Source organism: Crocodylus porosus, unplaced genomic scaffold (genome assembly GCF_001723895.1).
Source record: "Crocodylus porosus isolate Cpor-Errol unplaced genomic scaffold, CroPor_comp1, whole genome shotgun sequence".
In the NCBI taxonomy this organism is placed as follows: Eukaryota; Metazoa; Chordata; order Crocodylia; family Crocodylidae; genus Crocodylus; species Crocodylus porosus.
The window spans coordinates 20,788,534-20,815,228 of NW_017728949.1; the positions used below are offsets into that span (position 1 = coordinate 20,788,534).

General features: G+C 46.0%; 1 protein-coding gene across 2 annotated transcripts in view; it reads right to left on the minus strand.

Moving 5' to 3' along the window:
- The window catches only part of COL18A1 (collagen type XVIII alpha 1 chain), a 161,776-nt gene that overhangs the window by 108,621 nt on the left and 26,460 nt on the right, over positions 1-26,695 (minus strand). The window contains exon 1 of one of the 2 annotated variants that reach the window (XM_019553637.1): positions 7,970-7,991. The exons of the other annotated variant lie outside the window; for it this stretch is intronic. Within the exon in view, the coding sequence (XP_019409182.1) occupies positions 7,970-7,973 (4 nt within the window). The 5' untranslated portion in view covers positions 7,974-7,991. Of the gene's footprint in view, positions 1-7,969; positions 7,992-26,695 lie in introns of those variants that run through there. 2 annotated transcript variants of the gene reach the window in all.

The window sequence follows — 26,695 nt, forward strand, 5'->3', positions numbered from 1 at the left end:
CCTAGGATGTTATGGAAGTAAGGTGGACAAACTGTTTCCTTAACCCACTTCATCTGGTGCCTTAGTGGCATGACCCCACCTCTCCTAGAGAAAATCCCACATTCAGCTAGCCACACTCACATGCACACAACACAAAGTGCTCACCCCACACCCTGCTCAGAACTCTACTCGGGAAACCCAGTCACATGCTGGGACTGCAAAATATTTAGTCCCTTTCCCCCGTTCCACTGAACTTCTGGCCCCAATTCCTCCTTGCATCCCCTATGATCCTGCCCCAGCTTCCCCATTAGGAATATGCTCTCTAATCACCCACAGCTGGATTCAAACGCACCATGGTGTGGCCTCCATAACGGAAACCTTGGAGCATGCAAGAGTTAGACACACCCTGGCTGTTGCTCCCACAAATACAGCCTCCTTGCCATTTTAAAAAACAGTCCCTTTCATCACGGACATTTCCCCATGCTGCCCAGGTCCTTTTTCTGCAAGCCAGTGTCCTTTGTCTCCTTTGCCTCTTGCCAAAAGCTTTCATACACACAGTGGTCTCCAGTAACCCTGGCCCAAGGAAAAAAGGAAAGTAGATCAGAGCTGGAAGGTGGCATGCACAACCTGGCACAAGCCCCAGCAAGCCCTTCACTGCCCAATCTAAGGCTAATGACCAACCAAAACCTGGACTGCTTTAGTAGGGCACCTTCCAGTCTGCAAGCAGCCAGTTCACCCTGTCCCAGACAACCTTGAACCTATTGGAAAACAGTCACTCATTGGCAACACAGCTGCCCTAAGTCACCTGTTTCACGTACCCTGGCAAGGGCTCTCTTGCTGCCCTCCACAAAGCAACCCTGCACAACTCCTTTCAAAATGCATTCCCCTCTATTGGCAACGTGTCTGCCTATGCACAGCACTCCCCAGACCTGTTACTCTTCTCTTCAATCATATCATACAGGCAGACAGGACCAGATGCTCGCACATAATGAGAAATCAGAACCTTCATCTGTGCTCAGAGCAAAAACAAGATGACACATTTGCAGGGAGAAGGTAGTAAGATTAGTTCTTCCTGCTCTGGAACTGAAATGGGACCCAGCAAGCACCGGACCCCCTCTTTCCCACCCCCCAGACATGAAGGCTGAACTAACAACTTCTGAAAGAATGGACAGTACCTAGAAAGAAGCATCTGCAGCATTGCAAGGGGATGTGATTATTTTCTAGGCTGCCCACTTGGGCTAAATTCAGTACAACAGCACTACATTGTCTCTTCTGATGCACACCTACTCAGTGAATTTCTCTCTTGCAGTGTGCAATCCACTCCTGTAGCTGGTGCACCACAAGGGCTTTCTAATCCACAGATCCTGGGCTACTGTTTGACTGCTCCAGCTGCTTTCAGAGATGTAATGGAAACAATTTCCTCTATATATTGCAACACTACGCCCTGGAGTCCCAAACTTCTGGGGAAGGTTAGGGACGTACCTGAAAAGGTCTATGACTCCATTTCTGATTCAGGACGGGTCCTTTATATAAATGTGTAACCATGGAGACAATCAACATGAAACATCTTTCACTATTTGGCATCTCTCCATGAAAAACCAGACAAGCACTTAAGTGTTCCACATCTGGAATGGTTTTGACCACCATGCACTTTCAATTTATTTTTTTCTGAAGTTTACTCTTTTGTGCAATTTTCTTCCTAAACTCTATTTATTTAAATGAAAAATAAACACAGTGTTCTCTGGTGCCAAATCTGAAAGTAAAAAACCCAACAGATTCAGTAAAGAGGAAAAGCAGTGCTCTCTGGGTCCAGGTTGCTAACTGCAAGAACCCTAATGCACTTCTCAATCCCCATGTTTAGCAGCTCTCTGCTGGTGGCTTGGACACAAGGAGCACTGATGGGAGCCATGGTGGGAAAGCCAAGAACAGTGTGTACTTGAAGACCAAGATGGCCCCTCCATATTAGGATAAACTCTGAGGAGCAGGGACTCAGCTTTTGACCAACACAGTCAGAAAACAGTGGGGCACAGGGAACACAAACAGTTTCCTGAAAAATGCAAGACAAGACAGGTTGAAGGACAAACAGCAATGCCAGGAAATAAGCAGCTTCCTGGGTTGTGGGGTTCTGTAGCTTGCTTCAGGCTGAATTTTTTTAAAGCCTTTCATCATTGTCCAAAATAAACTGCGTCATAGATTCTCATACTTAAGCACCCAACCTCTTGGACTGTGAGATCACTGTGGCAGTTAGTTATATACACTGATGAGGGGGAGGAGGGACAGTTTAGAAAGCCAGCCGCTGGATTCCTCGTGCAGTTTCAGCCACCATAAGCAGAGCTGACAGCACCAGTCCTCGAGGACACCCTAATCTGAGAAATATTTGCCCCAAGTGTTTTCAACTGGATACCAGATTCATTTCCACTTCCTGCTCTAATCTTGGGTTTAAACAGCAGTTACATCCCCACCCAAAGACTTGCTGCATACTTGATGGCTGGTGAAGCAGCTCATGCATGACATGATATATATCTGTGAGGTGCGAGGGACAGAAGGCACTGGGAATTACAGCTCTTAGGGGGATTTGTAATCACACGGTTCCTACTTCCTTTCCTTTCCTTTCTTTATGTCCTTATGACAAAGTATTTAGCAGTATTTGCTTCTGCTGTGGCCTCAAACTTGACACCTCCAAGCTATCAACCATGAACCTTAGTGTCCGTGCCACTCCAGCCCCCATTGTTTCCACTCTGAAGCAGTGTGTGAAGCCCTGGTGCTATTGGTAAGGGCAAGGCATGCCCACTCTGGGGGTATCCAAGTGCAAGTCCTCAGCAGTTGGAGCAATGTCCCTTTTCATTGCTGTGTGCTCTGGCAGGGACACTCTGCAGGCTCTTACTCACTGCTGTTTCTACCAGCAGTACAGTTGCTAGTGGCGTCCCACCCTTATAGCAGAGAAGCCAAAGGAAAGAAGCAAACACTGGGGCTAATGCCCACTGGAGCCAGCCAAACAGCCCATATAGGGCTTCTAGAAAGTGAAGCAGCCTATGTGGGATGGCTGAGCAAGCAGCACCTGCAGCTGCCACTGGCTATGCCACTTCAGTACAAGGTTTAAGTTACACACGGAGAATGTTTCTTGCCAAACAGCCAGCAGCAGGGGAGGCCATGCAAGAAAACCGTGCTTCTGGCACCCTCTGGTGGCCAGTTCCCTGCAAGCTTTTGACACAGGTGCACAGAGACTTAGAGGGCCCTTGGCTCAATCAGCTGGGACAGAAGGGGCATGTATACACCTACTCTTTTGTCCCACGACACACCAGAGATCCACCACTTCAGGAGTGGACTCGATTAACTGAGTCTGGTTCGCACGTGAGCTGACGTGCACTGCATTGCGCCACGTGCAGTTGTGTATGTGGTGAAATGCGCATCAGTGTGCACAAAATGGCGGTGGTACGCTGTTGAACTAAAGCACATTCTATGCATTTTAGTCCAAAAACACATTGCCACCATTTTCTCAGCACTGACGCACATTTCGCTGCTTATACGACTGCAAGCGTCACAGCACCAGGCACGTTTCAAAACACCTGGCGTTGTGGCACTTACACATGTAAAAATGCCCAAGATGATCAAGCTCTGCTTGCAGGGAAGACAAAGTCAGATCAAAGTCTGGTGGGGAAGGCAGACCAGCCTTGGGCTGCCAAGGAAGGCAGAGGCAGGGAACTGAGACAGGCCCCCAGATGCCTTCCGTAGTAGGCCTTTTACTCAATATTGCATTGGTCTTCTCACTCAAGACTCCTTGAAAACATGAACTGGGGAGATCCTGGGGGATACACAACCCATTAAAGGCAAACATGGCCTTTTTAAAAATGGAATTATATACCAGTTGCATAGGTGAGCCTTTTTCCTGAACCCCTCCTCTCTCATCCTACGCACAGACAAGAGATGTCAATGGCTTTGTAGCACTGCAAAGGCCAGAGAAGGCCAAGAGCATCTCAGAAGGTGACAGGACCCCCTTCCACAAAAAAAAAAAAAAAAATGCCCCTTCCCTGAAGATATTACAGCAAGGGGAACTAATGGAGGAGCTGAGGGAAACTACTTCCCAGTGGCTAGCTAATGATGGGTCTTAGAGAGGAAGGAAAAGAAAGCTGTGACCTAAAAGTGAATAGCTAATTGCAAGAGGGCTCACCAACCAGCTGCTTCTAAAGAGAAGGGACAAGCACCCTTGTCCAGTTTTACAGGTGTTAAAAGGGCAGCATGGAGATGGAGAGGCAAGGAGCAGGCAGTGAAGAAAAGAGTGTCTGTCTACTTATGGGGTGACCCCTGGAGTTAGCAGGGGGTTGGGGCAGGAAGGACAGCAGGTGCAGAAGCTGTCTCTGTTCATCAGGACACTGAATTTGTACATGGCAAGGATTTTTTTCTGAACTGCTCAAATGGAAATGCTGAGCCCTGCCAGAGAAAAAGCAAAGTGCAAAAATCACTCTGCACTAGTGAGTCAACTAGTTAAAAATAAAAAGTCCAAGCACTGTACTACTGTGTCGTTGTGGAAAGAAAACAAGGAACTGTGGTAGTGAGAAAAATGGCCCACAGAGGGAGCCACAAAACAATTAATGAAAAACTATTTAGCAGCTCAAATAAATCACAGACTAGTGAATGGCAGTGATAAAAGGAGAAAGCTTTGTAACCTCTGGGTCTTGTAGTTCTTTTTATTTGATTTCAATTCACTTTTAATTTAAAAGGGGGGAAATAAGCCCAAAAAAAGAATATCAGCTGAGAAGCAAAATCTCAAAATATTTTTCACTTTTCAAAACAACAAACATCCTGAAATTCAACATCCAACCTCCAAAGCGGGAATGTCCGTAGCAACAGTTTTTCTAAAAAGTATGCTTTCATCTCAGCAGGTGGGAGTTCCTGACCATTTATATATTAACATGACAGCCTATCCCAAGTCTGTGCATGTTTCTGGCCACACACACAGAAAAGAATTACTGCACAGGATGTTCATGTCAGAAAATAATGGCTAGCCATTACTCTCAGCATCAGGAATTCCCTGTCCAGACCCATATGCCAGCCACAGCATAGCCTAATGCTAACTGTTCAGATATCAAGGGAGTCAGAGCAGAAACTTGCGTTTGGCAAATGCCAGACCTTCCATTATGCTCACCAAGCCCTTTTTTGTTGTCAAATTAAAAAGAAAGTGCAAGACAAATAGGAACACACCTATTTTTTTTCTCCCCATGTTTCCAGTGGAGCTGGAAAGAACATGGCTGATGTGTTAAAACAACTGTTTTCCACACACTGTGTTATGCCAAGGCGGCTACCAGCAATGAGGCACAGCACTAGGAAGAAGGCATGCATTTGAACACTCCTGATTAACCTGGCTTTCTATTAAGTTATTCACTCTCTGAAATATGACTGGTTTGTGGGGGTCTTTTGAAAATCCAGACATTTACTCCAAGCCAGAGTCAGGAATTTAAACCCAATTCAATGTGCAGTGTGTGGAATGCAATACCAGATTTCTTTTAAAATCATCTAGGATGCGTGGCACGCAGATCCATGCAACTGTTTTGTTATAGGAAGTACAATAAAAGCAGCTATTAGTACGGCCACCCAGCACTTCCCACTACAAGCCCTGAGCCTTCAGTTGTTTCTCACTTGGCAAGCCCACTCTGGGGACTGTGCTTCATGATGCTCCCTCTCTGCTCCAGGTTGAACTTTTCCTTGGCCTTAATCAACAGGAAATAATGCAGTCATTTTCAGGGAAGAGGTCAGATAAAACAGGTAGCTTGGGCTCTCTAACATAGCACCACTGGGGTTTGAAACACAGACCTAACATTTTAGCTGGGCACTAAAACTGATATTAGGGAGCCACCTTTCATTGTGTCTCTACCAGAGAGGCATTATGAAGAAATACTTATTAGCGGCTGTGAAGCATTCTGATGTTAATGTAATCAGCACCATAACAAGGCGATTAATCATTCAGTGAAGGGCTGGGATGGTGTGTGATAAAGAATATACTGGCCACACACTAAATGAGGATGGTAAGAAGATATGTGTGACACTTACCACATGCACTAAGCACTGTGCACTGAATAAAAAGCAATGATCCTGTAATTAAAAACAGCAATGATCCTGTAATTAAAGACTACATCAAGATGCGTACATTCAAGCAAACTTACTTCTTTATATTTCCTAATTTTTAAGTGTTTCACATTCTGGCATCCTTTTAATGGCATTTATTGTATAAAGTTTATGTATTTAAAAGTCACTCCCTCAACTCCTTCTTTCCAGGCAAGATTTCATGATTCTTGCCAATAAAGTGCCCTAGGGTCTCACAACATTTAATTCTTGCTTTACACAGGCCAAAATTCCTTTGAGCACACCCTGGGGATCAAATCTCATGTACTTTTATGCAAGGCCCCCTAAAAAGGGTTCATATGGCTGTAAAAATTCTAACTGTACTGCTCTGGCATATGCATTAGTTTTTTTTTCTCTAGGGACACAAATGTTAACAAGCACACGCTCCATCAGCCCTACCCCAGCTAGGCATTTATCACTCCACCAGCGCAGTCTGAGGCAAGATATACTGCACAGAATTTATACTAGCCTATCAGTTCTCCCTGACCCTGTCTTATTTTTTGAACAATTACACATCAGACGCATTTCCTGTGTGGGGTCACTGCACTACAGGCACACACTTGTTTCAAACCAATCAGGGAGTCAGACAAAGGAGGGGGCCACCCAGAAGATGGGGAGCACAGCTGGTATCAGCTCATGGAATAAGGGAATTTACAGCATAGCAAGCTGAAGCTGGTCTGTGAAACCATCTATAAATAGGAAGAAGATTAGGAGTTCAGTAGGGCTTCTCCAGATGCTTCTCAACACAACTCACTTGGGCCCCTCCTCCAGTCCCTGGTGCAAGGAGTCCTTTCTGCTCAGAAGACTTCCTCTGTCCTGCCTCCCCCATTGTCTACAGCTTGTCCAGACTCCACTGAGAGAGACAGGCACATAGGCACTTATGAGCTGTGCAAATGCATGGTGTGGAAAAACAGGTGCAAGCAGGGATGTGCAATAACGAAGATATCTGCTGCACGAAAGAAAACAACTTTAAAATTATTGCTGACCAAGCTGTTCCTCTCCTCCCTTCCATAATATATCCATAGGACATGAGTGCTCTCCCCACTCTACCCAACACACACCTGTAAAGGAGTCACACTGACCTGAAGATTTATCTGTCAGCAACAGAGCTAGAGAAAAACTAAGCTAAGCCAAGAACTTTGTGCAGAAATGAAAGGCCACTGCCAGAAGGCAAGGGCAACAGGTTACATCAGGGAGGGCCTCTACAAACTTCACTTAGTATTTCTTTGTCAAGACAGCTGTCACAATAATGTTTGTGCACCACCAGCTCTATCTAACGTGTGGCTCCAGGCGAGCAAAATAAGCCCTCCACGTACAGCTGTTGCTTACAATTTGGGGGGACATTACCATGGGGAGAAGTGTCAGCTGAGAGTTCTCCCCATGCTTCTATGGAGAGAAGAAGCAGTAGCAGCAGTGGTGTTCAGCACCTAACACCTGCCTACGTACCTCTGACCTGAGCTGGGTCATTCAAGCCCACACCTGAAAAGGTTGTCCACTGCTAAGCTAGAATGTTAACTGTGGCTGCAGCATCTGTTTAAATAGTTCTCTGAATAAAGAAACAGTTTAGCTTTACAAGTGTGGAGTCCTGTGATTACTCAGTGTGTGCGTGGTACTGTGCAATGCCCTTGTCTGTGCTTTCCTATTTGCCAGTCTTCAGACAGAGAAAGCACTGCCCTCCCACTCCCAACGCAGGCAGGTTGGTCCAGCGGCAACAGTAACTGGATTTCCTTCGGAGCAGCAGGTAACAGAATAGCCTTCAAAACAGCTTTTCCACTGAAGTCAGGTTATGGTCACAACAGCTCAGGAGAAGAAGGAATTCCTCTCCTTCCCCTATGAACAAAATGTAAATGCGGACAGTTAATGGGTCACTTACCCATCCTCCAGCACCAAAAAATGGCCACACCAGACACACAACACCAGAAGCAGAGATCCCAGAGTGAGAGAGGCAGAATGGCAAGACTTACATCCTAAAGCTTAATCACTACATCACCTCAACCTACACTGACAACCTCAGCTGCACAGGCAGGATGGAACAGCTGAACATTTTCCAAATCAATGGCCTATCCAAATATGCTTAAACAAATCAGAGCCATGTGCTTGCTGTCTGGAACAGTGCGCAGAGTCCACTGTTGATTGTAGCAGCCTGGCACTTAAAGCACATGGCTAATGCTGGCCTCACTCCATCGGGTTTACCTTTCTGTATCAGTGTAGGCAGAGGTCACAGCAGCACTGCCTTTATCTATGATACTGCAGAGTGGGTGAGTGGAGATCCCGAGACACTCTAGAGGGAAGATGACAACACGACCAAAGTGAGCTCCCCAGGTCCCCAAGAAAGGGCATTCCTGAACAATAAGACTAGACAAGCCTCATCCAAGAAAAAAAACCCGGTGAGAAACAGAATACAATACTGTCATCAAAATATCTGAATGTAAGCAGTCCGCATAATGCGTAACAAAGGTCTCCTGGCATAGGGAACAGCCCTAAGAGGAATCCACAGGCCTTGTCTGCACTGAGTAATGTTCCCAAACGTCCAAGTTCCAGTTGGTTTGAACTCCACCTGAAGAATGGATGGAGCAATAGCATAACCATGGCTCCAGCAACCAGAACTCTTCTTGTAACAACTACTTTGGCTAAACTGAGCCAGTGTCAAAACTGGTTTGGGCAGCTCTGCACTAACTTTCCCAGGGTAGTCATGGCTCCACTCAGTGCAGTGGAATAACCCTCATCAGAGCCATTCACCAATTCTGCATGGAAGAAGCACCAAGGAACAGGAACTGACAGAACTGTGCTTCCAGTGTCGATATAAACCTCAGGTTGTCTTTAAAAGCTCAGTGAGAGACAATGCACCAAATCCTTCCTGGAGAAGCACTATGGATGCAGACAGCTGCCTCACTCCCTCCTTTTTGGTGGCTCCTGTGTTTGATCCTAACCTGTTCATATAACTTAGAGAAAGAATAATCCCTAAAATGTCTACCTGCTACAATGATGGTGTAGCTGCAAGCTGAAGCCCCATGTCTATGCTCAGTTGACTCCTCTCAGGAAAAGCCTGAGCAAATTCTCTGTGACACCAGAGGAGGGCACTAAGTACTGTCATGCAACATGGAATACACTGCATGATGTAACGCAGGGATTTCTCTGTTTGTACCAGAGAGCAGTGAGTGGAGACTATACACAAAATAAGTAAAGGTGTAGTGAAATCAGGTCAAACACACATTTCTGTCCTCTCATGGTAATTTCAGAATAAGTTAAGATGTCAAAGGCCATGCATTGCCATCAGAAAGGAAATATTTCTTTCCGTGTACAATCTACCTCTGGCACGCCACACCACTCGTATCCAGGACATAAACAGTCTAAAAGAGCTTTTAGAAAGATTTGATCTTTATAGGGCAATTAACATTTTTCAGCTGGGCAAGCTGAGACAGGCTGTTAAGCAAGGTGATCAAACCTGTGTCAAGCAAGTTATCACCTGTAGGGATAAGCAGCATTCAACTTCCTTCCCCTGGGCATTAAAAGGAAGTTTGGCCTTTCTCTGCAGCTGCAACATCGGCTCTTATCATCAGGAGAAACCAATGTCCTGATCCTGCATTGCACATGCTACAAGCCATAAAATCTATAGGCCAGAACTATTAGACACATAATGAAAAAAATAAAAATCCTGGGAAGATCTTTAATCTCAATAGCAGATTCTACTGCAAACACAGTTATTTTATGGGAGGCAGTGGAATGAGGAAAAGAAGCAGGGCAATGCAAAGATATAAACTGAAAAACAAAGCTCTGTTCAACTCATTCTGGTCTGGGTCCCTGGCAAGGTAGGACTGAATAGCCTTCACAGTGCAGTACTACTGCCAAACCCATGCAATCAAAAGACATGTGTAAGGGCCCTGAAATCATGAGGCCAACTTGGAAGTCGCAATATTTTTATACAACACTTGTTGATTTCCACTTATTTGCTTTTTGGATTCTTAGTCTTTAGTTCACACTCACTCCACATTTCCTAGCTTTTCTCCACATCCATTAGAGGTAGGAATTTGCTACTTTGTTGTTAATGAAGACCAAGAGCTTCACCCCTCTTCTTGATTCCTGCAAGCAAGACTTTATGAAAAAACATCAAAGAGCACAAGACTCTCAAATTGCAAGACTTGGTTTCACAGCATTTTCCAAGGCTCAACACAAAGCGGAGTCCTGATCTACTGGGTCATAAAGAGCTGACAACCTCATGGACAGAAAAACAAGCTGAGGTCATTCCTAATTTCTTTAATTTCAGATACCCCCCTCCCCATTTCATTTCTATCCCCCTTCCCCTAAGCCTCACACTACTTGCCATCTGATCTTTCCTAACGCATGCAATCGCCAAGGCCCCACATTAACAAACTAGAATCATCCGAGAAACAAAGCCAACATCTCAGCCTCCAGTTCAACCCTTTCCTGTTCCTGAGCATCAGCACTGGGAAGGCAAGCGTTACCCAGCCACTTTCAACCTAAGTGACAGAAACAGCCATCTCTCCTGGCTGAAGAGATCACGTTGCAAAGTATTTATGAAGCTCAGCCCAGGTCAAGGCGAGGCTAGAAAACAAAGGCTCACCTGTTTAAACACACACCAGCATCTTGATCCCAGTTTAATAACTGCTGTTGATTTACCACCCCAGTCTCATTTATTAACATCAGCAGCTAACAAAAGACTACCACTTAATACAGGGACTTGATGAAAGTCCTGAAGCAATTTAAAATTAAAAAAAAAAAAAAAAAAGGAAACCTGGTATCAACCAGCTTCGTCCCCTAGTACCCAAATGGGAAAGCAGCAGGGAGATCAGCTCTCTCTGCCCTAGCAGAAAGAGCCACATATCTCCCCTTACAGAAAACAGTAGAAGGGCCCTGCCGGTACAATTCCTATGGGGCATATGGGGCAGTGGTGGGCAAAATATAGCCCACAGGCTAGACCCAGCCCACCAACTGATTGTATCTCACCTGTGCACAACTGGCTGCCAACTCATGGGATCCAGCCCACAGGCAGCCGGCAGCTCTGGTTCTGGCTGCCACATGCCATGCCAGGTGGGCAGATGGGACTGCTTCCACCCAGCACTGATGAGGTGTGGATCCAGGCAGATGCCCCAATCCCTACCCAGAACTGTGTCTACAGCTGATGCCAGCACCCACTCGGGACTGCTTCCACTGCACTAAACTGGTGATGGAGTAAGCTTTAGATAGGGCTGGCAGGCTCTGAGACAGAGATGGGAATTGGGGTTGGGATTGAGGCATGTCAAGCTGGGGGGGGAAGGGGTTGAGGGGCAGGTTAGGGCATGCTACAGCTCTGGAAGGTGGGGAGGGGGAAAGACGGCCAGAGAGGGAGGATGGGGAATGGAATGTGCTATAGCTCCAGGGAAGTGGGGAAGAGAGCGAGATGTGGCCCTCAAGATGACACCCGATTAAATGGCCCTTGCCCACCCCTGCTCTGGGGTCATCTGTGTCTACAGCTCCCTCACTTCCAATTTAGGAGGGCTGACACCAGCTACTAGTTATGGACAAACATGAGATGGACAAGAGCAGAGCAAACCTAAACATCTGCTTTTAGAGGCACAGTAAGCCCCCATCATGGCTCTCCAAATTCCTTTTCCACTTACTGTCTACCTTCAACATGGCTACAGCTGCCATGTTTCCCTCTGTACATAAAGGCGGTTGACTTTGCAGCAGCACTATGGGAGCTGCAAAACTGTCCCCCCCGGAATACATTCCAGGATTCACATGTGTACAGAGCCCACATGACAATCCAAACACTCCATTTTCCAAGGACCTCCTATACGCAGCTGGCACCAAGAAAAGGGAACAGCTATTCCATCACCCTGTGGACCCACTCCCATTTAATACTAGCATATTGTGACGTACAAACTCATGTCTCAGTGTCATTCTGAAGTTGCCCCAATATGGAACAGGTACTCTAGAAAGACAGATGCTGTGGCATTCCAACAACTTAAAGAAGTGGTGCCAGAGCAGCCCATGGGCCCAGCATGCAAGACCATGTCATCTGGTGCAGGGTTCCCTATGGATCTGGAAATTTGGCAGCAGGATGAGCAGCAGCAGTTTTAATTGCCTCAGCTCTGGGAGTCACAACGAGGGCTGCCACTGCTCCCCTGCCACCAAATCTCTGCAGTTTGTAGAGCCTTACAGGCCAAATGAGACATCTCTGCAGGACAGCTCCAAGCCTAAGGGTCAGATCTTGGTCATCCCTGACTTACAGGATTATTCCAAACTCATGCAACCTACAGGATACTTTCTCTGGTTGCTAACCTCTAATTTTCTCAGATCTCTGCCCCACTGATGGCATCTGTAACAGCCGCCAATCAGAGCCATGGATGCCAAATTCAAATAGAAGCCAGGGCACAGGGAAAGCCACAGCCAACTTGTAGAAAGGAAGATAGTTTCATAGTTTCTAGGGTCGGAAGGGACCTGAGTAGATCATCTAGTCCGACCCCCCACCATGGCAGGAAGCAATACTGGGGTCAAACAACCCCAGCAAGATGTTCATCCAAGTCAGGGCCTTCCCCAAGCCACTGCCTAAGGCAGGGGTAGGCAAACTGAGGCCTGTCAGGCCCTTCTATCTGGCCCACAGGGACCCTAAAAAACTTAGAAAATTAATATTTATCTGCCCCTGGCTGCCCATCATGCGGCCCTTGATGGCTTGCCAAAACTCAGTAAGTGGCCCTCTGCCCAAAATAATTGCCCGCCCCTGGCCTAAGGAGATGACTCTCTAGCCAGTAGGCAGCCCCCAAGAACTCCCGTGGTAAGAAATCTCAGTAGGCCTAGCAAGAACCAACTGCAGCATCATGAAGGAAGGTGGGCAGGCATTTTCCCAGGGTGGTTTAGGAACAGCAAGTCCTGTATCTGTTGTAGGGCTTGGTCTAGATCAGGGGTCAGCAGCCTACAGCCCACAGGCCAAATCCAGCCCATGGAGCCATTTTATCTGATCCCCAGAGATGAAGGGCTTATGCGGCAGTTCTGCAGTAGGGGGTTTCAAGGATGCAGTGGCCAGGTGGCAAAGAAAAGCAGCAATGGTGATACAGTACTGCAGAGTGGGAGGGTGGGGAGGGACAATGGCCATGGCTGTAGCTTTGGCAGCCCCCTTAAATCCCATTAAAATGGCCCCCTGCTGTAAAACACAGCCAACCTCTGATCTAAATTACCCTTGAAGTCCCTTCCTACCTTACAATTCTGTAATTCCCTCAACTCCTGAAACATTCTCTCCCTTTGGTTTTCTGAATTTCTTAGGTTTGCCACAGTTTCTCTGTAAGGTATAGTTAATGAACCTCTAATATCTGGCCACTATATGGCAAATGGCACCAGAACTAGACCTGAACTGGAAAGCTGTAACCTGTGGCTTCTCTGCAGCTCCTCCTAGAATGGAGAATGTGAAGTGTATTTGCAAGAAAATTGTCAAATAGCCCCAAGAGACTGCCAGCACACATCAACTGATGGTCAATGCTTTCAGCCAGCTCTGTGACCAAACACTTATCTTGCATACAAACAGCAGACAGAGGCAAGACAGACAAATATGAATGAGCCCTGGATGTGCTGGGAGAAGTCACTGCTTAAGCTTTCTGAAGTGTCAGGAGCATTACCGCTTGTTAAAAGCAAAAATGCAGCACTTAAGTTTCAAATTTCTGAGTTCACCTGCATGCCAGCCAGCTCCCCACAAAGCTCAGCCCGCTTCCCTACAAGCCAATTGCAAGACAGATCACTACCCAACAAAGCCAGTTCTCACAGAAACACAAAGAACTCCCTTCTAAAGAAAGCACATGCAGGGGCTTCAGACACATTACCTGGAGGGGCTCAGAGGGGGCATTCGTCTCGCTGGGCTTAGATCAAATTCCGTCTGTTCTCAATAGGAACATACAAGCTAGCACAGGTTAAAATACTTAGAAGAGCATTACCACTGGGGTATCTTATGCTGCCAAAATACCCGCATGTATGTGTATGACAGCAGCAATTGCCTTTTGAAATGAATGGAGTGTCTGGACATCCCAGGCATTCAGCAGCAATGAAATTCTGTATTTACAGAAGAGGCCTGTTTGACATTCTTGCTGTTAGAACTCAGGTCTGTGCTGTAACCTCACATCTGCTTTTGATGAAAATCTTCAGGTACTGAAAACTGTTAATGTGACTGAATGGACTCAAACCACAGAGTTTCCAAACTCAGATTTTACCACAGCTTTTATTGGTTTAATAAAGGCCTCTGAAATAAATAACTCGGTAGTTGTGGGTGAACTGAAGTAGGCAACAAGGGCTGCATCCTGCCTGTGATGGCAGAACAGTGCATCTCCTCTTGCATCTGCTCTAGAATTGTACCCCCCCCAGGCAACCCAACTGTAATGCACATCGTCATCAGGGCTAGGGACAGAAATTACACATAAATTGGTACAAGTAATCAGAAACTGATTCAAATCTGTAACACAACAGAAGTGCAATGTACATAAACTGCTTCCAAAATGACCGAAACTGGTTTAAGATAAGTCTGGATGGATGTAATATTAGACTTAACTAATTTAGGTTAAATTGGTTTACTGAACTTTTGTCCCAGATCTCCTCTGGATTAAAGGTAACTCACAGTCTCCAGCATCCCAGGATGCTTTGCATTTCCCCTGCAAGCCCCAGCCTCCTCACAGGGTAGAATGGCTAGCCTTGGACCAGGCTGTATGCTCCAGCTGAGCAGGGAGGCATACTCTAGCACCCCCAGGTTTCTGGCTTGGGCCACTGCAGGTATGTGGCTTCATTTTTGGAATCAAAAGTGAATGTCTGTTCACTTGCTTATCAGTTCAATTTATGCAGCTTAGACTAACCTGCAAAAGTTTGAATGGATCCAGCTTTGGGCTTTTTGACTGTTTGTACTTAGCCTTGGACTGGGGAGTCAAAGGCATCCAGAAATGATGCAAACCATAGTGCCACTGGCTAGTAAACCAGTGTGCCTTAACCACACTAGGAGGATCTTTGACTTGTATCCTACGTATAATGTGATGCATGCAAATAATTTCAATGCATGCACAAAAGCATTTACAGAACTGGGGCCCAACTGCTCAATAAACAACTAAAAGGCATATACTTAAATAGGGACCTCAATTATTGGCACAGGGCTCTGCAACACTCACATACAAGTCACACTGGAAGCTTTGTAACTGTGACACAGGTATCCCTTTACTCTCCTTCATGCATGCAGATCATGCCAGAGTGCTTCGAACTGCAGAAATAATCGCATACAAAACAGGCAAGAAGGCTCAAGAATGACATATATGTTGCTTACTCAATAGGCAAGAAACTTACTGAGTTCTAAGGGTCATGTGCTGGGGAAAACATCTGAATTGCCAGATAACATTTCCTAGGCTTAGGAAAATTAACACTTTCAGTTGCATCATGCAAAATAACAGAAGCCTGGTTATCTGGAATCCAGACCTGGGTGGCCAGTAGAAGTTCATTACCTACACAGAGTATAACTTGCAAATACCACCAGGCTGAAAATGTCCCAATGTACTTTCCCATCAGACTTACTGTTCATAGAACTGCTCTAATAATTGGGGATCTGATATGAATTGATGTCTATAGCTCCATGCCAGCTTAATATTAGAACAGCAAGAACACAGTGGTTACTAGGAAGACCTTAATGGCAAGATATTTTGGGTGCAAATTTTCTAAGTGCTGCTTAGAAATGGTGGGGCAGCAAATAACCTCATCTCCCTGCATGTGTTCTCAAAGGCATTTTAAAAAAAACACATACATCAAAAGCAGCAAAGTATAAAATAAACGTTTGTGGTTAGGAGGAGGATTTATTTAATGGGGAAAACAAGCAGAGTCAAGTGAATTTCAGAAACAGCTGGTATTGTTAAAGTTTACAAATGTTTGGGATTTTATCTGTTCCTCATCTGAATTAGCAAACAATTAGATGTTCACTAAGATGCATTTATTGGTGACCCTGAGGAAGCTGCTGCATCCCAAGCTGCTGACTTCATGCGTGCAGACAGCAGGGGACTGAGTCTAAGAATACAGCTGACAAATGGAGAGACAGTCCAGACTGTCAAACAAAAGAAGTAGAGTAAAATAGGGTACGAAAAAACAGCTGAAAAAATACCTATCAAGCTATTAAACACAGGCAGTAAAGAATTACAGATCTTTAAATCACCCTGGTAGGGTTGGAGTGTTGTAGATGTGATGAACCAGGATATATGTGAGAAGCAAGGATTTTGGGAGTGATATCTTTTATTGGACCAACCATAAATCTGGAAGACATATTCAACAATTTTGGGATACCAAGTGCCCTTCTTCATGGGGAAGAAGCAAGTGCAGCATGTAAAACAATTAAAAAATTCCACTGTCAGGGAATTCTTTTTCTGCTTGGATTTGGTGGAAGGGAGCCTAAACTGCTGGAAGCACACAAAGTTTGTAAGTTTTTTTCTGGGTGGTGTTTGGGGCTCAGATTTCCCTGCCCTGGTTTGAACTTGAAGAACTACAATGATGCATGATGTGATACAGCAGCCTTAACGTGGTAACACTAGAAAAGTGATATTTGACCCGGGGCATACCTGATTATAACCAAAGTTAATCATCGGTTGCTACTGTCTAAGAGCTAAATTTCATGAGCATTAATTTGTCATTTAATAAAAATCAAAACTGCAACTTAATAATGAACTTTCTCCTATATTTGGTTTTGATTCATCACTTCTGATTTTGCATTGCAGTTTGAACTGATGATACTTCAGCACTGACTGTAAAATAACCTTGTGTGCATGGAATAGTCAATGACATCCTATATTTGAGATTTCACCACTGCAAATTCTTCTTTCAGATGCATGTGAAGATGGTCTCTCAACCTCAAAACATCCATGCAGATGATGAGAAAAGAGTGCTTGCTAAGGGCTAAAGATCACTATATTGCTCCCATGCAACAGCAAACTGAACAAACACAGCAAGCATAGATTTAAAAGAAAAAAAAATTTCTATTAATCATAACCTAAAGTTCAAGCTGGGATGCGAGTTACTCTGGGCAAATTGGTCTTAGGCTTAAATCACAGGGATGCAAGTTATTTTCTACCCTATGTCCAAACAGGAAGGAAATGCTCATTCATCACGTCTATAGCATGGCAGGCAGGGAATAAGCCTGAGCACACCCTGCTCACCCACTCCTCCTCATATGCTCCAAACCAGAAAAATGTGGGTGATGGCACTCCAGGGGCGCTTCCCCCTCACCCCTAATTGTCACTCTTGAGATCTCAGTCTCCACCGGCTTGTCTCACTATCTACTGCACCCCTTTTGTAAGTCACAAGTACACTGGGCCTGTCTGTTAGTATTGCTCCTTGAGTGGTGGTTCCAGCAATGTCCGTTTTATGTCAGTGGAGTTTGGTCCGGAGTATTTTTAAAGCCCAAATGGAAAATGTGCATGCCTTGGTAAACCTGCTGAGGCCTAATTTGTTGATAAATCTGCTGCAATATAAACAAGACTCCTTTCCTCCCAAGGGAGGCTAAAAATACAGGGGGCAAAGACTCTCATCAAACAACCTGAGAGCTGGGAAAGAACGGACCAACAGTTCAAACCTTACTCTGAAGTTCAGTTTAATATGCTATGCAATTGTTACACTTATTTTATTAGCCAAGGCCTTGAACTCCAACCTAGAAAACCATGAGAGAAGGGTGGCCAAAGGCTGCCTACTCCAAAATCACAGGAAACTTATGTTATGCCAGCGTAGGCCTAGAAGCACATCACCATGACCAATCATGACCTTACGCACTGCACCAGCCCTCTTGTCCTCCTGACCAACCCAGTTCTGGGTATCCTGTCATTTCATAGTGAAAAGGCCACTTTAAACCAGCCTTGTACTTAAATAGAAAGCTAATCCATACATTATGATCTGAACTTCCAGAATACATGTTTCACATTTCAGTCATGTGTCACACATTTTGCCTGTGGAACCCACCACCAGTCAGCATGTACAGCATGTGCACCAGTCTGTGACAGGTCCAAGCTCAAGAGCCTAGCTCTCTGGCACACGCTGCACTGACTGCTGCCTCCTGCTCTGGAGGTCACAGTCCGATCTCTAGTGTCAGTGAAGTTGTCAGCTGTCTCACTGGCAGGTGTCTGATGCTGGAACGCCTGAAGGCTGAGAGCCAGGGAAGACAGAGTACTACACACATCTCCTAGCATGATGGAGGCATGCACAGGCTGCTGCCTCTTGCTACAGATGATCCTGGCTGTATCCAATTTCGGGAACTCGTAAGAGGTTACACTGTGATTCAGGGAGTGGCCAATGCCAAACTCCTTTGCAGAGCCTCTCCCTCCAGCTGGCAGATTATATTGTCAGGTTAATATCTTGGCATACTTCACTTTCCATAGATTTTATGACATTACAAATATAAAGAATTTGCTGAGGCACATCAGAATGTCTTGAAATAACCATGGCAATTCAGGTTCCCCACCCTCCATTCCCAGGTAGCCGCTTCTGCCCTTCTCCCAGGCCCTGGATAGCTTACAGTGCAACTTAAGAAAAACTTGTACAAAAACTAGGAAAGTCAAATACCTTAAAGTTTCACTGAATGGAATTTGAGAACATACCCACCTATCTAAAATGTTAAATTCACAGAAATAAAATATTAAAGAAAAAGACTTCTGCAATCCATTACACTTTCATAGTGCTGCAACCATTACATTGTAATGCTCTGTGACTGTGAGGCTTTTGTTTTCATTGCCAACAAGGAAAGCTTAAATTCCATCAAACTTGCATGCTCATGTAAGAACCTTAACAGCCATCTCTTGGCAGCAGTCAGAGGCACTGACCTATTAGTATAACTGATAAAAAAGAAGATCTGAGGCCAATGTCAATGTTTTGCAATAATGCAAGGGTTTAAAACATACACAACCAAGGTCCTTAGCAGAGGCATTTATAAGAAGTTACTGTGCTAACTATTTCAGATTATCATTTACTTAGGCCAGGAGTTTCAAATTTACTAGCACCCTGCACCAGATCTAGACTGTGGGGCTCCTTGCAGGCTGATTCCAGTTCTACCTCCTGCACAGGGCAGGTGGTGGCAGTGAGGGGATTAACACAGCCATCAGTCACCACTGGCATGTCCCCAGTGGGAATCCCTACCCTGGAATTCAGCAGCAGGCCCTGCCCCTGCTCAACCTTGCCTCCAAGAGCCCCACAGGACAAATAAAACAACTCCATGGCCTGGATCTTTGACACCCCTGAGTTAGACCAAAGAATTGCTTGGAAAAGGGGCCAGCAACATCTGAGTAGCTGCGGGCCACATTAAAGGCACTCAGTCTAAGGCAGCTCCCATCCTGCAGTCCTGGTTTAAAAAACAGCACTGCAGAAAGAGACACATGGCGCTCCATTAGCCTAAGGAAATACGCAGCAAGCCTCATGATGAAGCAGCACAAGACAAATTTTCCTCTGATGCATCCACATCAGAATCTCCACAATTCCCCTTTCCCACACCTGCACCCTGCAGGGCAAGCTCTTCCATTCTCATGACACTACTGGAATAAACAGTCTCTAGAAACAGAATGGAAGCCATTCTCTGATCACCATCTTTCTTTCCTTGAAAACATGCATCTTCCAAAGAACAGCACTGGGCTGGCAGCAGTTGTTCCTCTGCTGAAACTGAGCATTCAATAGTCTGTGCTCCTCCCTTTAAATCAAGCTCAACATTACAAGCTGCAGTACAAGGGAGAGCAACTTTGCCAGGAACTGCAGGCATCAGTGGGCTGCCAGTTCCCTTGCTGCCAGTAACCCTTTCATTGCCAACAGTAAATGCAGTCTCCTACTGTGCAAGGTGGAAGCAACCTCACTCACTCATTTTAAAAATTCTCCAAGACCAATTATGGAAACAAATGAGGTCAGAGGTCTACCAAAGCCTCAAACCCATTCATTATTAAAGCACACTAGCTTCTGTAACCAATGACACAAAAGAGAATAACATTGCTGGCACTGCCATCTGACTGCCATCGACTCCCCACCCAGAATGATGGGGCCTCTATTTATGGCTGGGTTGACCGGAGCAGACTTCAGCACAAGCCCAAAGCACAGGTCCAAATCGTGCCTCTAGAGCCATAGCACAATTTCATAACCCCTCTGCCTCTGGACCCCACTTCACATAGTGACTGGCTACTCCTTGAATGAATGGCAAAATGCAGAGAAATCACTACACCACCCCTGGCATGAACCAACATGGAGGGACTGAGACTTGTGAGTGTGCCCATGCCAAGAGCCTAGGACAGCTGCTGTGCACAGAAATGGACACAAAGGCAGGGATGCATCACTCAGTAAGGCTCTACTCAAGCCCATCACAATTAATAGAAGTTTCTCTACTAAAATCATTGCACTCTGAATGATGCTCCAGAAACAAGGGGGAGGACTGGTGTCATTGTGGTGGTAAGATGAGAAGGTAAAACCCTCCAGTCAGCCAGTGACATGGTCACTGAAACACCCTTCAACAGCTCACCTACCCCTGAAAGCCTAGTGTGGTGATTCTTAACCACGGTGCCATGGCACCCTGAGGTGCTACAAGATACTTTCATAGAATCATAGAGAAGCAAGGTTGGAAGGACCCTGTCTCCTTCCTAGTCCAACCCCTGCCTGAGGCAGGATTAATCCCATCCAAACCATCCCATACAAACCTTTAAAGGGTTCTGCACAGTATTAGCACTATTAGGTAGCTTCCCAAGGCTTTTCAATGCCCACAGAGGTGACTAGGCTGTTTTCATGACAAAGGGTTGCACTGAATTGTGGGAGAGGGAGAAACTGCACCGTATCCCAGCCTAGGGTACCCTGTCAGCATGGACTAAGCACTTCCTTCCCTAAACTGAAAGTTCTGAGATGGGTTTAAGGGAACTCCAAGCTAGCAGGCTTGGTGTGGGCAATATAAAAGACCTGTGTTATTTACTTTTAGGATGAGTTTAGTTCATTCCATGCTAGACCTACATTTTCCATACATTACAGATTTTTGAATATGACTGCATATAACTGTCCCAGGAAAGCTGTAGGGGAAACAGTTGGCAGCTGGGGACTGGGACTTTTGGCACATGGAGTGGGTCTCTGGCATGCAGGAGGGTTCTACACTCCTCTGTTTGTGGGCAGTCTTGGATGTGTATACTCCATTTTCAGGGCCAAGGGGGAAGAAGCATGAACTTTACATTCGCCACGTACCAGCACCCCTTGATAACAGACAGCTGACCCATGGCCACCAGCCCACTGCATCCTATCCTTTGGTATGAGTGCATTGGCTAGATGCATCAACTAAAGCTATCAGTAATGATAGCTCTGTGGTCAGCTTCACTCAGCTTCGAGGTCAACACCTGCCGTAGTGCCTAGGGAGCTTCTAGGCCAGGGGTGGGCAAAATGCAGCCCGGCCGCCAGATGCAGCCTGCCAGGCCATTTTATCCAGCCCATGGGGCCCCTAAAAAATTTAGAAAATTAACATTCATTTGCCCTGGACTGCCTTCATGCAGCCCTCGATGGCTTGCTGAAACTCAGTAAGTGGCTCTCTGCCCAAAATAATTGCCTGCCCCTGTTCTAGGCTCTCTGAGCTGTCAGCAAAAAAAAAAAAAAAAAGGAGCACTGTGCTGGTTTGCATTAGGTTAAGATGTGGAAGGTCTGTATCTATAAGAGCTAGGACTAACCAATTTTTAAGGCAAGTTTGCAGTATAAAGTCTATTCTCACTGGAGGCAGGTGATTCTGCCCTGAATTCTACAGCCACAAATAGGTAGAAGAAGTGGGGCCCTGAGAATATACCCCATCCACCAAAGATAACTGCTAAAGCAGCATCACCAGCACAACTGCCCCAATCATTTAAAGGAAGGCATAAATGCCAAAGAGAAACTTTTGGTTCCCTCACTTGAGAATGCCTGTGAAATCTGATATGCTAGCAGACAACAGGACCTCCTGGCTTCCACAGCACACCATTTAGTCCTAAACAGCCAATGCACCAAGTCTTGGAGAAGTAGGGGTGAGAGGGATAGGACGATGCTTAAAAGCACAGACCCTGCATGCTCCGTGAGTAGCACTGACTCAACTTATCCCCCAAACCAAAGAGGGAAATAACAAAACCATAAATTGTGAGGTAGAGCCAAAATAAAGAAAGAGTGCAGGGAGAGTACCATCACCATAACCTAGCCTGTGTGTTAGCCAGAAGGACAACATGCACAAGGAAGTAAGGAGAAGATGGCCAGGGTAAAGGGTCAAATGAAGATCAAGCACTGAGGTCCCATAAAAAGACCACCCACCACACAGAGAGCAAATGACAGCATGTGTGCCTGATACACTCCCAGGCTTGCTCTGGGGCAGCTGTCACAGCTCTTCCCAACATCTGTTCTGTTCTCTAGAGCCCTGGAGGAGCACTCTCAGACCTGTACCTAACCACTCAGAGGTAGGCCACTCACTTTTGGCTTCACACCACTACTTTTCACGTTCCCTATCAAGGCTTTTCAAAGCCACTATGTTGAAATGCAAGGGGCTTCTGCCCAACACCCAGGCTCAAGCTCTCATCCACTGTATGGAGCTGGGGAGGATGACTGCACTTACAGGGCAGGGAGGGTGACCCACTCACAGGGTCCACTTCAGATGAGAGCAGCCATGTGGTCTTCACGTGGACTGCACTGAGGTGAAACCCAGGGGGAGCAGGTTGAGAGGGTGCTGTTAGAGAAATGCATGCCCTACCCTCTCCTAAAAATTAATGAGGCCACAGCTGCATGCACTGGCCCCACACAGGGAAGCACAAAAGTCACGTCAGCCTTTAAAAACTTTGGTGGCTGGCTTAAAAACCTCTGCTTACAGTATTATAAACAGTTCCCTATTTGAACAGTTTACCGGAGAACAAAGCTGCAAGCCCTCCACACCCTGGGGGGAGGAAGGGAGAAGAATCCACTACCTCAGCTTTCAAGGAATGATACATTGTCTCTGTTTTACTTCACTTATCCATTCACAGGGCTAATTGACAGCTCAGAGATAAGAGGGCAGGAGGATATGAAAGGAATGTGATCCCCCTTGTGGAGCGCACAGCCCCCCACTCACTTTAATAAATCACCTCGCAGGCACAATGCACTGTACTGTGTAGAGAGCATTCAGCTACCCAGCATGCAAAGGCAGCAGAAATGGTTTGTCCTGCTCATGCCATATATTCACCCACACTCTGTGGACCCACGCAAGCATTAAATAATCTCAGATGACTCAAAATAGGTATCAGCTTTGTCCCTTTTGTTTTGCACAGCAGAGAAGATGGCTGCAACTGAATATCCCACCAGAAATTATTAGTACCAAGACAAGAAAGGATCTCAGCCTGTTCAGATGCAAGAAGAAACTTCTGGCAAAGCAAGGATGCAAGTGTTGGAAATTCGAAAGAGCAAATGGCATACTTTCCCTCCTCAACTAACCCCCCAAACCGCCAGTGGCTGCTGATGAAGTTATTTTCAGACCTCCTAACCCCAGAATCCAAACTTGATTAGTTATGTCTGTGACTCAGTTCCCTGACTTATCTCCATATGAAGGCAGTACCAATCCATAGGACAACATGGAGATGCTATTTCCACTCCTTATAGCTGGAAAAAAAGTCAGGACACCTGATAAGAGGCAGCTTTGGCATATATCTCCAAGCTCTTAAGGGGAATACTTTTTTGTAGCTGGCAGGTCTGATTTCTCTGTTAAAGTAGCCCCTCATCTGTGCAGCCTTCAGCTCCACCTCCCCTGCTGCCAGTGCATTCTCTCACATTTATCTGTGGGCTAGAGCAAATTCTGCCTTACCATGGTGACCAAAAAGGCCATCAATGCATTTTTACTTCATTCTGATGCTAGAGGTGCCAAAACATTTCCTGCACTTACTTGCTCAACGTACATGTTATGACACCAGCATTTTAGTTGATAGCAATTAAAAATGTAATTTGATAATGTTGATGGGAGACTCCTGAACATTTCCAATGTGCTTTCAGAGGGTGCAGGCAGAAGTTACATTTCATGTTTTACATTTCAGCCCCCTGAAAGCACTCTACAGCTGTGCCACGACACATGTACAGTTCCAAAGTGCTTTTAAAGTGGCCACATGCATGACAAATTAACCCTCGTCAAATAAAGTATCAGATGAAGGTGCTCCAGTTGAGCACCTTAGGGAACTAGTGTTCCCTAGGGTTAATCTGTTGCATGTGATCAGGGCTGGGCTCCGTAGGCCAGCACCCAGGGCTGTCAGCAGAAAGGGAGCCAGGAGCAAGCTGCTAGCTGAGGTTTGCCCAGCCTGAGCTGGAGTTGGGGGCAAGTGAATCAGACTAACCACCTCCCCAACTCAGGCTGGGGAAACCCCAGCCAGCACCTTGCTCCCCCTTCCCTTCCTGCTGGCAGCCCTGGAGTTGGGGGTGCAGGGCTGGGGGAGAGGGGTGGCTCCTCTGCTGTAGGCAGGATCCTTGGGCTCCTGCAGGCAGGCATTTCCCCCTGCCCCTCAGTGTCTGTTGGGTCTACAGGTGAATGTCTGTTGTGGTGGAGGGGAAGGGGTGCTCTAATTCAGGGCACTTTATGTAAAGGGCCATGAGTCAGAGCTGGGGTCTGCGTGTCTATCAGCGCCAACAGCACCTCAGCTGAGCAACACCCATCTGGAAATCTTGCAAGGTCGGGAATTAACTTCCTGCATGCCAGCACTTACACTTCTGAAGAAAACTGGAAGGAGCTGGTGGCATTAAAATCTAATCCCCCGACAACCCTTTACCCTGCACTGTTAATTATGGGTGTGTTTACAACACTTTTCAATGGCAGATATGGTAACCAGGGAGGAGCCCCTCCCCCCTTTTCCACTTAATGTGAAGCTCCTATGGTTAGATGCAAGTGCAATCTCTCTAGTGCGTAAAAGGCCATTTGCACTGGAACCCTTCCTAGCTATGGGCTTCCAAAATAAATACCACTGTTTGTCAGGTAACTACATACTTGGTGAATTCATTACCTCTGATACATGGTGGAAAGTTACAAGGATGAAGTAAAACTTCCTACATTTCAGAGGCTTCCATAAGTTTAAAGTGTACTTCTCAATATAACCTGAGCCAGAAAAAGTCTGAACAGAATTACAGCAAATTTATCTTCTGAAATCTTAGAAAGATGGAGCGTCCTTTGGAGAAATTCCCAAGAAGAGTGATTTACCAATTTGCAACTGCAAAATATCCAGGATATTCTTTCCTCAACAGAGTTCAACATACAGATACTCTATGGAGGTAATGCTCTGCTTATTACAAGGATATGTTTCATGCTCCAGATGAGCCTATCTGTATTTCTGGTTGATCTGGCAGCAGGTATAGCACTGGAGAAAAGAGAAATAACAGACCCGTGAAATGACAAGTGCCACTCTCCTATTTCTAAGCCTCTATTTATGGAAGGCCTAGAAATAGGCTGCTATTTTGAGGCTTTTTTATATTAATCGTTCTTGCTTGTGTCTCATTTCCCCATGGCTGCAATTCACCACAGGGCTCCACCTGGCTGAACTTCAAACATTCCCCTTGCACCAATTGAGCCTCTGATCCCAGCTTGCTCTGTGTAGTGAGAATTTTTTGCTACCAAAGATGGATTCCCAGAATAGTGATGCCCACTCACACTGCAGTGTATTCACTATAAGTCTGCAGTTACAGTGTCTGCAAAATCTGTGACATCCAGATCTCCAGCATATGACTCTCAGATGTGCCCCTTCTGCTTTTCTGGCATTCAAAAGGCTTACAGAGAATCGCAAATTCTCTGGTGTACACACACACACACACACACACACACACGCACGCACACAAATTCTCCGATTAAAAACCCATCTTCATTGTTCTGTGATTAAAATTAATAGTGCAGGGAAAAGGGTTGTTGGAGGATTAGATTTTAATGCCACCAGCTCCTTTCAGTCCCACTCCCCCCCAGCTCAGCCTCTTACAGGCTAGAATTCTGCCAGCCTGCAAGGGGAAACCCACTGTTTCTGGTGTGTTTCTCCTTAAAGTGATAAAACCTAGGTTCCCTTGCCCCCACCCCACAGGTCAGCATCCAGCTGTGTGCCACCCCCACACACCTGCACACACACCTCCCCTCCACTCGGCAGCTGGAGGTACACTGCTCCACGTCCAGCCAGGGGGTACAATGAAGCAAAAAGGTTGAAACCCCCTGTCCTATGGCATCAATGGCAGGTCTAACTCTCTAGCCCACTGCTTGCCAGGAACACTCAGACCAAACCACCACCTCCTTCCATAGCATTGCAGGACCCTCAGCAGCAGCCTGCTGGCACCCAGCATAGTGCATGGAGTTGTCACAGAAGTGCCCAATGCACACACACAACTCCAGCCCAGGAACCCTCTGTGTAAAGACTGGAAGAGGAGGAGTGGTGGTGACATGTGGGAATTCTGTCTCAAGGCATAATTAAAAATGCATAATAAGTTACCTGATTTTGCAAATGGATTTGTGTAGGCTTGAGGGACTATCCCTCAGACCTACTTGCAAAATTAGGAGCTAACAGCCTACTCCCCACTGTTACTTCCTAAAAGAAGCAAGCAGGAATTAGGATTCTGTAGAGCTGTTCTGACCACCCTGGCTACCACACTAGCTGTATCCATGATCTCAGGGAAGTGGGGC